The sequence below is a fragment of the Artemia franciscana genome, chromosome 10 (assembly GCF_032884065.1).
Source record: "Artemia franciscana chromosome 10, ASM3288406v1, whole genome shotgun sequence".
Taxonomy (NCBI): domain Eukaryota; kingdom Metazoa; phylum Arthropoda; class Branchiopoda; order Anostraca; family Artemiidae; genus Artemia; species Artemia franciscana.
Genome location: NC_088872.1, coordinates 19,194,811 through 19,207,654, shown reverse-complemented (window position 1 = coordinate 19,207,654; position 12,844 = coordinate 19,194,811). Strand labels below are relative to the sequence as shown.

At 34.6% G+C, this 12,844-nt stretch overlaps 1 protein-coding gene across 5 annotated transcripts in view; it reads left to right on the top strand.

Moving 5' to 3' along the window:
* The window catches only part of LOC136031877 (uncharacterized), a 195,430-nt gene that overhangs the window by 79,941 nt on the left and 102,645 nt on the right, over positions 1-12,844 (top strand). For all 5 annotated transcript variants that reach the window (XM_065711815.1, XM_065711819.1, XM_065711817.1 and 2 more), the window contains exon 5: positions 1,752-2,201. In XM_065711815.1, the coding sequence (XP_065567887.1) occupies positions 1,752-2,201 (450 nt within the window). The remainder of the gene's footprint in view (positions 1-1,751; positions 2,202-12,844) is intronic.

The following is a 12,844-nucleotide window of genomic DNA, read 5'->3' as shown; positions in this document are numbered from 1 at the left end:
ATTGCGGTCAGACAGTGTTTTTTTCGTTCTAATATGTGGACATTCTTGTCCTAAAGATTTAGTGACTTTGACCGCTACATCTATTGCGCGCACACCGAAAATTGAAATGAAACAAAATTATTTTTCCTTGTATTCGATACATTTTTTCGCATCTCGTCTCTTATTTATAATTAAAAAGCTCCTTCATTAATTCACATTTGTTTAAGCAATAAAAACTATCTTCAACACGAAAATATGCACAAATGAAATAATTTCTATCGCCTCTTCAGTAATTTCATTTTTCTGTGACAAAATCAATCATAGTTTTTTATTATCTTAACTGCACAAATTTATCAGATATGTACTTGGAACTTTACTTTGCCTCCAGTCATGGCTGATTTAGCCCTTTGTTCCTTTCTAAATGAAACCATTTTTATTATTAGGTACTTGTTTATTATATAAAAAGAACACTTGGGGAGTAAAGTTTGGTTAATGCTAAAAAAAAAATGATGAAAATAGAATACTTTATTAGCGAAATTGTGGAAACTACAACTTGGAAATATGCTCCCAGAACGCCGAAATGTCCTCAAGAATCACGGTAAAATGAACTCGGCCTTCTGCCTTTACCCCGCCACTTGTACTCTACTAAGTATGAATCTAAATGATGGCGGGATGTACTTCGGTGCCGTTTGTTCCTCCACTCTACGGAACTCCACATTCTCTCTCGACTTTTTGAGTAGAGGCACCGGTTTTCGGGTCTACGAAATTATTTTTGTGATTTACTTTCAAATGAGTGAAACCTGCTTTTTCCAGCTCAGTTGTATTGTAGCCCTTCCAACAATCTGAAATGATTCTTGATCTTGGCTCAATTTGAAGCTTAATTTGTCTGAGTAAAGTTTCTGCTTCTCGGTTGGGGACCTCCACTAAAGATCTTTCAGTGGTTTCCCGGCACACTCCACCAAACACCCACCGTTGCGGTAAGATTCTTCCTGCATTAATTTTCCTTTTTGTAAACAAGGATTAATCTATTTCCACTGTAGCAGTCAATTCTTCCAATTTTCCCGCCGTTTTTCTGTTGTACAGAAAACACGCACACTTTACATTAATTTGAACATCCATGGTGAGACACTATATTCTGTCACTAGTCAAAGCGAACTAGCCGGTGTCCTCAAGAATCGCGTTAATAATGACCTAAAAAGGACTAGGTCAAGAATCGCGTTAATAGTGAATTTTCTTTTGTCTTTGAGACGGTCAGCCAACGCCGGAGTTTCCGATTTAATAATTCACAAATGACCTTCACAATTTTGCTAATAAAGTTTCTATTTTCATCATATTTTATTGTCACCGAACTTCATTTCTCTAACGGGTTTTATATAATCGACAAGTGCCTATTATTATTATTTTTATTATTATTATTATTATTATTATTATTATTATTATTACTATTATTTTTATTTATAATATGACGAGGCTAAAGAATTCTAATCTGTCCATGTCTGAAAACAGTAGTCTTCGCAAAAACTTAGGAGTGGGGATAGGTTTTACAAAATCTAGGGAGGCAATCTTAGTGTTTTTGGATTGTTTCAACAAAATACAAAAAAGTATTTTAAATATAAATATCAAAATAAGGTGTTTTTCAAAACATATAGTTTCAAAGGGAATGACCTGGAACCTCTTGTCCTAGACTCTGCATGTAGCTCCAGAAGAGACTAAACTGAGCAATAAAAATTTGTGTTTATGTTTGACCGTGCTTACTCTTCTGTCATTTTCAGGTTTCTCCGAAGATAAAACCGAGAACCCCATTTGTCCTGATATTTTGGATGAAGACATGATGACAGATTTGTCAACAGATGAAATACGAACCTTTTGTGAAAACAAGACTTCCAGGAAGCTTCATCATATTTGCTTAACAAATTCTACTGGCTCATCCCAATGCCATGTACTTACAGAAAATATGAATACATTAACTATAGAAGTCCTTTTTACCAATTCAGAGACACGAGCTAATGAATGCTTTTATCCCTTGAAATCACTGAGTCACTTGGAGGAAAACTTTGTCAACGCTTTTTGTCGATTGCCCCCTAAGGGACTCCTGACTTGTGATATCAAAGATCCAGATATGTGTATTCATTCAATTGGAAATAAAGAAGTTACCTTTTGGTATTCTTTATGTATTCTGTCAATGCTAGAAGTAATGGTATTGATTGGAGTTATATCGTTAGGTAAGTTAACCCTTTTCCAATTGCTAACATCCCTTTCATTCTAATTTGTTTTACTAGTAACATGTTTATTAAAAAGAGTTAAGAAAAACCGTCTATCTAAGATAAGGAAGATGTAATTAGTTTCATCGATTGTTCCTTTTATCTTTAGGAAGTTATATTTTTCATTCAATTTTATAACACATGCGGTTTAATTTCAGAAAAATCCGGGGGGGGGGGGAGAATTGTAGAGGATGTCTCAATAGCCAGCCTAAAGTGGCGTGAATTTGCAAAAATTCTAGAAAGGAGCCAGTTAAGCTAAATCAAATACATAAGTATCTATCTATATATATAAAAATAAGTTGTCTGTGGATGGATGGATGGATGTGTCAGGTGACGTCACCTGAAAAAACTGGATCAGGTGACGTCAAAACTGAAAAAACTAAAAAAAGGCAAAAACTACAAAAAAAACTAAAAACTAATAAAAAAAATAAAAAAGCTAAAAAACTAAAAAAACTATAAAGGTAAAAACCAATAAAAAACTAAAAAAAAAACTGAAAAAACTAAAAAAAGGCAAAAACTACAAAAAAAAACTAAAAACTAATAAAAAAAGTAAAAAAGCTAAAAAACTAAAAAAACTAAAAAAACTAAAAAAAGGTAAAAAACTAAAAAAAAATAAAAAATAAAAAAAAACTAAAAAAAGGAAAAAACTGAAAAATAAGCTAAAATAAAGGTAAAAACCAATAAAAAACTAAAAAGAAAAAAAGGAAAAAACTAATAAATGACGACACTCAAAGAGAAAGCGACCAGGACAAAAGGAATGTTCGATTAGCAATCAACAAAGCACCGGGACACAGGGAGTATAAATGACGACCAGGACATAAGTAAAAAAAAAAAACTATCTATATATATAAAAATAAGTTGTCTGTGGATCTGTGGATCGTGGATCAGGTGACGTCACCTGAAAAAACTGGATCAGGTGACGTCAAAACTGAAAAAACTAAAAAAAGGCAAAAACTACAAAAAAAACTAAAAACTAATAAAAAAAATAAAAAAGCTAAAAAACTAAAAAAACTAAAAAAAGGCAAAAACTACAAAAAAAACTAAAAACTAATAAAAAAGCTAAAAAACTAAAAAAACTAAAAAAAAGGCAAAAACTACAAAAAAACTAAAAACTAATAAAAAAAATAAAAAAGCTAAAAAACTAAAAAAACTAAAAAAACTAAAAAAAGGTAAAAAACTAAAAAAACTAAAAACTAAAAAAAAAACTAAAAAAGGTAAAAACTAAAAGAACTAAAAAAGAAAAAAATAAATGACGACACTCAAAGAGAAAGCGACCAGGACAAAAGGAATGTTCGATTAGCAATCAACAAAGCACCGGGACACAGGGAGTATAAATGACGACCAGGACACAAGTAAAAAAAAAAATTAACAAAACTAAAAAGAAGGTAAAAACTACAAAAAAACTAAAAAGAAAAAAAAACTAAAAACTAATAAAAAAACTAAAATAAAAAAAAAATTAACAAAACTAAAAAGAAGGTAAAAACTACAAAAAAACTAAAAAGAAAAAAAAACTAAAAACTAATAAAAAAACTAAAAAATCTAAAAATCTAAATAAACTAAAAAAGAAAAAAAAAGGAAAAAAATAAAGGAGAAAAACAAAACTAAAAAACGAATGTATATACAGACCGGTACACCGGGATACAAATGACGACCGGGACACAGGGAATATAAATAACGACCGGGACACAGGGACACAACTACAACGGGGACACCGGGGGAAACAGGGGGATATAAATGACGACCGGGACAAAAAAACTAAAAAGAAATAAAAACTAAAAACTAATAAAAAAAACTAAAAAATCTAAAAATCTAAATAAGCTAAAAAAGAAAAAAAAAGGAAAAAAATAAAGGAGAAAAACAAAACTAAAAAACGAATGTATACACAGACCGGGACACCGGGATACAAATGATGACCGGGACCCGGGACACAGGGAATATAAATGACGACCGGGACACAGGGACACAACTACAACGGGGACACCGGGGGAAACGGGGGATGTAAATGACGACCGGGACACCGGGACAGGGAATGGTCGATTAGCAATCACCATCAACAAAGCTCAAGGGCAATCATTAGAATCATGAGGTATAGATCTGAATACAGATTGTTTTCCCATGGACCATTATATGTTGCATGTTCAAGAGTCGGTAAACCTGACAATCTATTTATATGCAAAGACAATGGGACAGCAAAGAATGTTGTATATTCGCAAGTTTTACGTAGTTAAAACCATATATATATATATATCTATATTCACAGGTGGGACATAGGGACACAACTACAATGGCGCGTAACTATTATGGCGCGTAACGACTTACGCGCGCGGGGGGGCTTGGGGGGGGGCGCGAAGCGCCCCCACCAACTAGGTGTTGGGGTGGCGCTTCAAACCCAGAAGCTTCAGAGCGATCCTCTGTTGAATTGCTTTTATCTGAAATAACTCTCAGTGTTTCAAAAATAGCACTTAAATGCAACCGAATCTTCTAATTAGATAAAAACCAATAGTACCATCATGTTCAAGCCAACCGAAGCTCATTCCTCTTTTCTGCTCGCTAATGTTGGACTCTAAGGAAGAGTTATGTCATGGTGCTGTTTGCCTGAAACAACATATATTGACTGGGTGCAAGAAAAGAAGTTTCGCATTTCCAGAATTGACTCTACTAGCACAACATTCAGACGATGGGCTTGATAAGGAATATAAATGGCTTGTGGTGCAACCTCTTTATAGGTAGCTTGAACAAATTTATATTATCCCTTCATGACACTCGTTTCGTTGCAACATTGGACCGCGCAGGTTCTTCAGTCCAGTCCGTACTTTTCAATAATATTCTTGATTTTTTTTAGCAAGAGATGCTACATCTAGTTTTTCAATCGCGGTTGATATCATTTGTGTCAATCAATGGAATGATAAAACTAAGTGGCTTTGTTGCGACAGATCTTTTGTTTTATCTTCACACCCTACCCAACCTTTCTTAACGTAAATCTTATTTGTTCATGCAACAAGTCAGCCGGTATAAGACTGTTTGGGTAGTTGGGATTCAAATCTACAAGTTTGTGGTAACGAACGGTACGTAAGGAGCGACTCGGCTCAATAGTAACCGAAACTCTAAAAAACGGAATTTTGATATAAATAGATACATTAAAAGAATCAGCTTATTATGCTGGTTCCAAATATAAGATTCATCAAGTTTAGTACTACCCATCAAAATTTACGAGCATGATAAAACTTGCCTGACTTTCGAAATATGGGAAAAACCCTCTAAAATTCAAGGAATCTCGATGAAAATCACACCGTCAGGTTCAGCGTACCTGAGAAACCTACTGTAGAAGTTTCAAGCTCCTATGTACAAAAATTTGCCATTTGTGGAATTTTGTAGTACTTAAATCTTTTGTAGTACGCTAGCAGTACCCAAATCTCTGAAAATTCTCTTCCTACATCTCTGACTTTTTTTAATAAACATTCTAAACGTTGCAGTTGCTAGCGTATCCTAAAAATAATGGAAACATAACAATGTGTTGCAATGAAAGATTTTAATTGAAATAGCGGTATGTAGAATATCATCACAAAAATAAAAATGAATGCTTTGAATCCATTCCATATAATACTTCATTTTTTTTTTCTCTTGACATGACACTTATTCTATTTTGGGGTCATGTATAAGTTGCTGAAAAAATTTCTAAGTCCCAAAAAAAGGGTTGAAAAAATTTTCAGTTCCAAAAAAATAAGTAAAAAAAAATGGCACTTAAACCTTAATTTTCTAATAGGAAAAATCTCGACTAACATATCTATATCATCTTCATTTTGTATTTTTAAAATAGTACAAATGAAGTTCTTTTTGTTTTAATTATATTTAATGTCATTTTATGACGTGAAAAAAGTTAAAAAAAAATTCCTAAGTCCCAATAAAAAGTTTAAAAATTGTCTAGGTTAAAAAAAAATTCTAAGTTCAAAAAAAAATTCCGATTTCAAAAAAGGGGAGCAAAAAGTTGGGGTTGCATTGGGGCCCTTGGAGATGGGAAATTGATTACCATAAGTTCCCTATAAAAATGGCTATAGCAATTGATACATAGGGACAAAAGTTCGTCAGGTCACTTTACCTAAGCACGCGTCATAAGGAAAAAGAGGGGTAGTACACTCATCGATTTTCGTTTTATCAAAATTCGGTTCGTATTATAAAATACGTTTAAAATTCAGGAAGCCAATAAGAATTTAAACCGGTTTCGTTCAACCCGAATAAAAAAAAAAATATTCATAGAATTATCACGGGGTTACTGAGTATTAAGTATGTATCCTCTGTAATATGCTAATGAGATGTTCCATTTATAACATACAAGTAAGGTTTAGGGTATAATCTTTAGAGCCTCAGGCATGACTGTCGCTGTGCCTAACCCCATACTACTGTTGATCACTATTTGATTTTCATAGTTAGCGGCAATAAAGTAATAAGACTCAGCTAATAACTCGCAAGGGAACCACGATATGATAACAAAACTCCTAGATGGTCTGCCTCACATTGTGAAAGATTTTTGAAGTCTTCAAACAGGAATTGCTCCCTAATAAGCGCTAGGTCATGCGACTGCAATAACTCTGAGATAATAAGGACTCTATCGGTAGCTTTTTCATTGGCGCCCAATGACAGAAGTCGATAACTGGAACTCATTTCGTACCAAATCCACTTTTCGGCAGTGGCTGTGCGATGGGGTATTTGTATCTATGACGCAGGAGACTGTCTGATTTACGAAAAGCACGTTTTGTGGTTCTGTTACTGGGGGCTGTTTGAGAGCTTCTGTGGCCTTGTTCGCCACAGACGGAACAACGAATTTTGTTGCTACACGTAGTTGAAATATGTCAGCGCGACTGCCACTTGAAGCATTGAGGTGGTAGAAACAAAAACTCTTGAATCGAGAACCGTTCGAAACCAATCACTATAGGGGACTTCATTCCTCGTGATAAATCCTCTTTCATTTTGAACTTCAGTTGGAAGTTCTGGTAGCCTTGGAAAGCACGGGAGCCTTGGCGTCATCAGAAATCAGATGGTTCGGGATACGTTTGATGATTCCAAACTGAGAGGGACTTTTAACCTTGACATTAACGGTGCTGTAAAAGCTATGAAGCGTACTATCGATTGTGATGGCATCAGGTTTGGATAAAGCGATAACCAGTCAGTTTTGATGCGCTTTAACTCAATAATTGTTTGAGCTGGCGTCACCACACACTTGTTCTAAAAGACTTTTCCGTAATTATGGCGTATCTTTCCTGTAAAAATCACTGTACTTTCGTCCATGATCGAGGGGACTTCTTCTGGCTCAAAAATGAGTAATGTACACAAAACAACCTTATCCTCATTGCAAGTCTGTAACAGGTCTTACTGACTCTGTAACCTGGTAGAATCTGACTGTCTTACTCCTGTTACAAGTCTGTAACAGGAGTAAGACAGTTAAATTCTACCCACATGCTCCTTTTGCTTCTAATATTTTTTCTATAAAAACTGGGCTACTTTTTTGGCAGCTTCATCATGACTTTTTCCAATTTCAGCCACATGTTCAATATGGCATTTCAAATGTTGTTTGGACCACCTCAGGAACGCGACTAAACTCATCAAAGCAAACCCAAAATCATAATTCGTGTTTCGAGCCGCTGGTTAGTAATTGATTCTTTCGATTCGAGCCAAATAAACACCAAAGAGAAGCGGAGGTTTCTTCTACCTATTACCCGCAGTTTAAAATAGACACCACTTCTGTCAGGTACGAAAGAACTATCTCTAGCTCAATCATACTCTAGCTCTACTTGGAACACGTAAACAGCCAAACCTCAAAATATTTTACAACCAGTTTCAACTCGAACTGTTTTTGGCCTAACATTGCCAGTGAACTCATTTTGCATTCCTTCGATAAATCAGTCAAGCAATAATCCAGTTTCGGCTTTAACCAGCGATAAATCAATATATTGGTGAACCGCTGAATCCTGACAACACCCCAAAAATTTGTTTTTGCCGGCAGTAGGGTTGTTTTACACGAAGTAGGAAACATACGGTACATGCGGAGCATAGGGTTCATTTCCGCATTTTCTGCTGTTCAGCGTTTTGAAGTTACAGAAGCTCTGCAACTTAAAGACATAAGCTCCAAAATTCTTTGTTTATGTTTTGTTGTTTTATATCATTAAGTATGGATTTAGAAATTAAGCTTAGAATCAGGAAATATAACCCCTGAAAATGCAGAGCTTGTATAACTTTAATTCCAATGAGCTGACGACGTATCTGAACTAATGTCAATTTTCTGATTGATATATATTCGAAAATTTCCTCATTTTTGTGATCATGGTGCAACGGTGCCCCACACCGTTATAATTAATAATAATTAATACTTAATAATAACTATAATTAATTTGAATATTTTTGTCCCCATATACATAATCCGTTAGTAAATAAAGGAGAAAAAAGTTCCAGAAGTGGTAGGGTTCTAATTTTCTCCCATCGTAAGTGTCTCTAGAGAAAATGCATTTTCTAAATTTTTACATAAGCTCGGTAATCCTCTAGTTCCCATTTTATTTTTATGCAAAGACTGAAAATGCCTCAGGAAAATTTTAAGGAAAAGAACACCCTTCTCAATTGGCCCAAAGCCTTATAAGCTGTGAAATGCTTTTCGATAATGAGAACAAATATTAGCTTTTACCTCGAGCTCTTTAACCGTGCAATCCTTGGAAAGGGAGAACTTCGCTCGAGATGATTGTGGAATACATATTTAGACACTTAACTGAATTGTCATGAACTGACCTGTACTTTGTTCTGTAAACTAAAGGTTAAATCCACATTTTCCAAAACTGCCTCTCATGGTGACATTAAAAATACGGTTCTAAAAATACGCTTTTGATGCCCTAAATAGTTCAGAAAAAGTCTTCTTCTGATAATCAATTACCTTTTTTTTCAATACAGTCGCCTCTGGGAATAAAAACCAAACATGAATGCTTGACCATCCTTTTACGAAAAAAATATACATTTTTTGTTTGTGTAAAAAGGGCTTAGGGCTTCCAAAGTATATTGCGTTTTATTGTGTAATTTTCGTCAAGATTGAGCGCTCTTAAGCGCTCAAACACTCAGCGGATTCAATCACTTTCTAAAGTTATGAATTTTTTCTAAGCCTAATTAATTTGAATACCAAATTTAAAAATAATGAATTTTGCATACTTACAATTACCGTAAAAAATGAATTTATTTTTAGATTTTCAGTTTGGGTGGGCAAGGGTTGCTCTTCCCATATACATTTTGTTACTATTGCTACTTGCTTGATTCAGGGCTCTCCTAAATCTGTTTCTCGGCTTTACCTACCCAATAATTTGCATTCAAATTTAGCGTTCTTATAACAATGCTTTTGATGATGGTCATTGTCCATGGAAAAGTACAATTTCTTTTTTACTTTCAACTTCCGCTAGAACTTTCGACTTCCGATCAAATGAGCCCTCTCTGAGCCGCCATTGTTTTTATACGATAACTGTCGGGAAAGATAAAACGCCCATGCTTGACCATCCTTCACGAAGAAATTACGAATTTGCAAAGCTTCTACAAATTGGGGCTTGAGACCTCCCAGCCTCTCAAGAGGCTATCTGATACCCTAAACTTCGAGGTGTAATCTTTATCTAGGTCAATTTCCTTTTCGGAAGTCTTTTCTTCCTTTGTAAAAAAAAACTAAAAACTTTCTCGGGGTTATGTACCTTAAAATAGTGGATCTTATATTATTTGAACCACCATGAAAAAAATTTTAACGCATATTTTGTTATCAAAGCAATTTCTGCAGTATCTGGTAGTCTACTATTAGCGCGGGTCGCTCTTTACTTACAGTTTATTTTTTACCAAAATCTGTTTGATGTTTCTTCACTTTAATTAGCTCAGAAGGGAGTAAATTTGGCTTGCACGAAGATTCCTTTTGTGTAGTGTTTACAACTTGTTCCTTTTTCAGTTTTTAATGCTCTTTTGCTTTTTTGGCGAGGTCTAAGAAAACCCTTTGAAAATTGTTTTGATACCCTTCTGTAAATTTTGATCCCTTTGTGTGGAGGTGCCGTTATATAAGATCTTAAAATATTGACTCTGAATTGAAATTTTCCCTGAGGAGAGATCCGAGCACTTTCTGTCATGACAGTATGCTCAGATTTAGCAGTTTGTTTCTTTCATCACGCCTTATCTTCCTAAAGTCTGGATGTCTGTCTAAACTTAACTATCCCCTCTAAAAACTATTTCGGGAAGGTCGTAATCTAAAATCTGAACCTTTTATGTTCACATTGGGTAGACAATTTCAGAACTTTGTTCATAGATAGGAAATAGCTACCTTTCCTCGCTTAGCCTAGCAGTCCTTACCTTTCTTTTATTATAGCCCGTTAAATTGGAATCGAACTATGCTTATCATACGGGTAAAATCAAACGGTTACCTAAAGCTGTCTTTAAGAAATTCTTCTAGAAGTAAATAGCGCGTTTCTTCAACCTTTTAATTAGCCATACCTCAGGACTATACTTGACCTGTGTCATAACCGTAGCGTGCAATAAATCTAACCTTAGTTCGAAAACATATATTTGTATTGTTCCATCTTTTTTGAACTGCGAAGAAACAGACTGCGCCTAGGCTATTCAAATTTTTATTTCTTCTCTGCATCAACGATCTTTACTAATAAGGGTAGGAACAATCCTCCTTGACTCCTGATTCATCGCCGAACAAACTGCTATTCCCATTTTCTACCTTTCTACCATCATCCGGCATTATTACTCTCTTAAATAGAACTAATTACTTTAATGGACTTATGTGGTGTACCCTAAAAGAATAATTTTCAGAACTTCATTAACAATGTTAGTTCTGCTGAATTTAAATGCCTGCCCATAATCTATGAAACTGAGCTTTACTGAAAACATGGAATTGAATAAAAAAAACATGATGATGCTCTACTAGGAGTACCAAATTCCATGAGTAGCCTGTAGAAAATAAAAGACTAACTTATAAGTCTTTCAATGGTCTTTCACCGACCATCATTTGGGTAACTTTAGTTTACAATTATAATTTTCTTGAAAACTCAAGCTGCCACAATTTTTAGGAAAGTGCTAGTTTTTAGAATTCTACAAGTGATAGAAAATATAACTGGTCAGTTTATTTGAGCATGTTATATAGACATATCTTGCGTAACCTGTGAAGTAATGATTATTGTTGGTTTTAACTTTCAACTTCGTTGTTTACTTCTGTGAAAAATACTCTATAAGAAAGTTTTTGCTCGTTTCCATTGTTTTTTCTTATGCATACGATGAACCTTACAAAAAGAAATTTGTTCAGGTTATTAAATTAAAAAAGTCAACACGATTTTTTTTTGTTAAAATAAAACAGTAAATATGGGTTTTACTTCCTACTTTCATAAAACTTTCCCTCAAGATATATACAACTTTGACCCATAACTAAAGAGTCCGAGGGGTATATTGTCACCGGTATCTTTGAAATTTTGCAAATAAGAAATTCAGTGGTCTGATGAAAATTAAAATAAATAAATGACACCTTTTTTTGAATCGTCAAAAAGAATAGATAAGTGCCATTTTTTCTCGTCAATTTTTTTGAACAATCAATCTATGGTTCGGCACGATCAGCCCATGGAAAAAAGGGAGACACATCAGTGCTTTCCATGCAAAAAAGTGATTTTCCTTGCTGTTGAAGCTGGGGGGGGGCTATAGTTCTCGCAAATAAAGCCTTCTATTTTAATGGTGCACTTTTAACTTCAATCAGACGGCATTTTCAAGGGGTTTCAGGCTCTTTCTCGAAATTCCCATAAATTTGCTCTTGCAATAAAACCTAACTATTAATATTAATCAAAATTATATTGTTGAATTAGTTCAAACCAGGCTGCAGATGAGGCTTCACGAGTTCATAATATAGAGCTGTTATACGGGCACATTGACGAAATGTTTTAACTAACGCAACCCATGTTATGTGGTTAGATTAAAAAAAAGTATCTAGGCATACCATTTAAGTAATCTATTCAGTAATCTAACCACATACCATGGGTTGCGTTAGCCAAAAAAATTGCGTCAATGTACGACACCTATTTTATGAACTCATGAAACCTGGTCTTTAGCCTGGTTTGAACTGCTAGCTCCGTGGAATGATTGAGGATCTCCTAAAATCTAACGTGCAATATCCAAATGCAGGCTCAGCAGAAGGCAAGAAGACCAACTGCTAGCTTTATCCACACAACCCAAGATGGAAGACTATGAACTATTGTGGTCAGTGCAGAAAGCCGTTTTGCACTGAGCACAGGCCAAATTTCATTGATTTTGGAGAAGCTTAATGTATCTCAAATATGACATACTCGATGCACAATGTTACCGAAATTGATGCTCTGTCCCATCATTCCAAAACATGATATGAGATTTACAGAAAAATAGTTCTTCCAATTAGAAAGTTTGAAATGCAGAATACAAGACCTATGTCTTTGAAGACAACTCGTTGAATTACCCTGAATGTGACACAAAAATAAATAGGCATGAGATGCAATTCAACAGTATGACTCAATTAGCCTCCCTGTCTGTATTTTTGGGCTAATGTACAGATGAGGAGGCTTACAGTCCTTTCATCACTCTTGTTT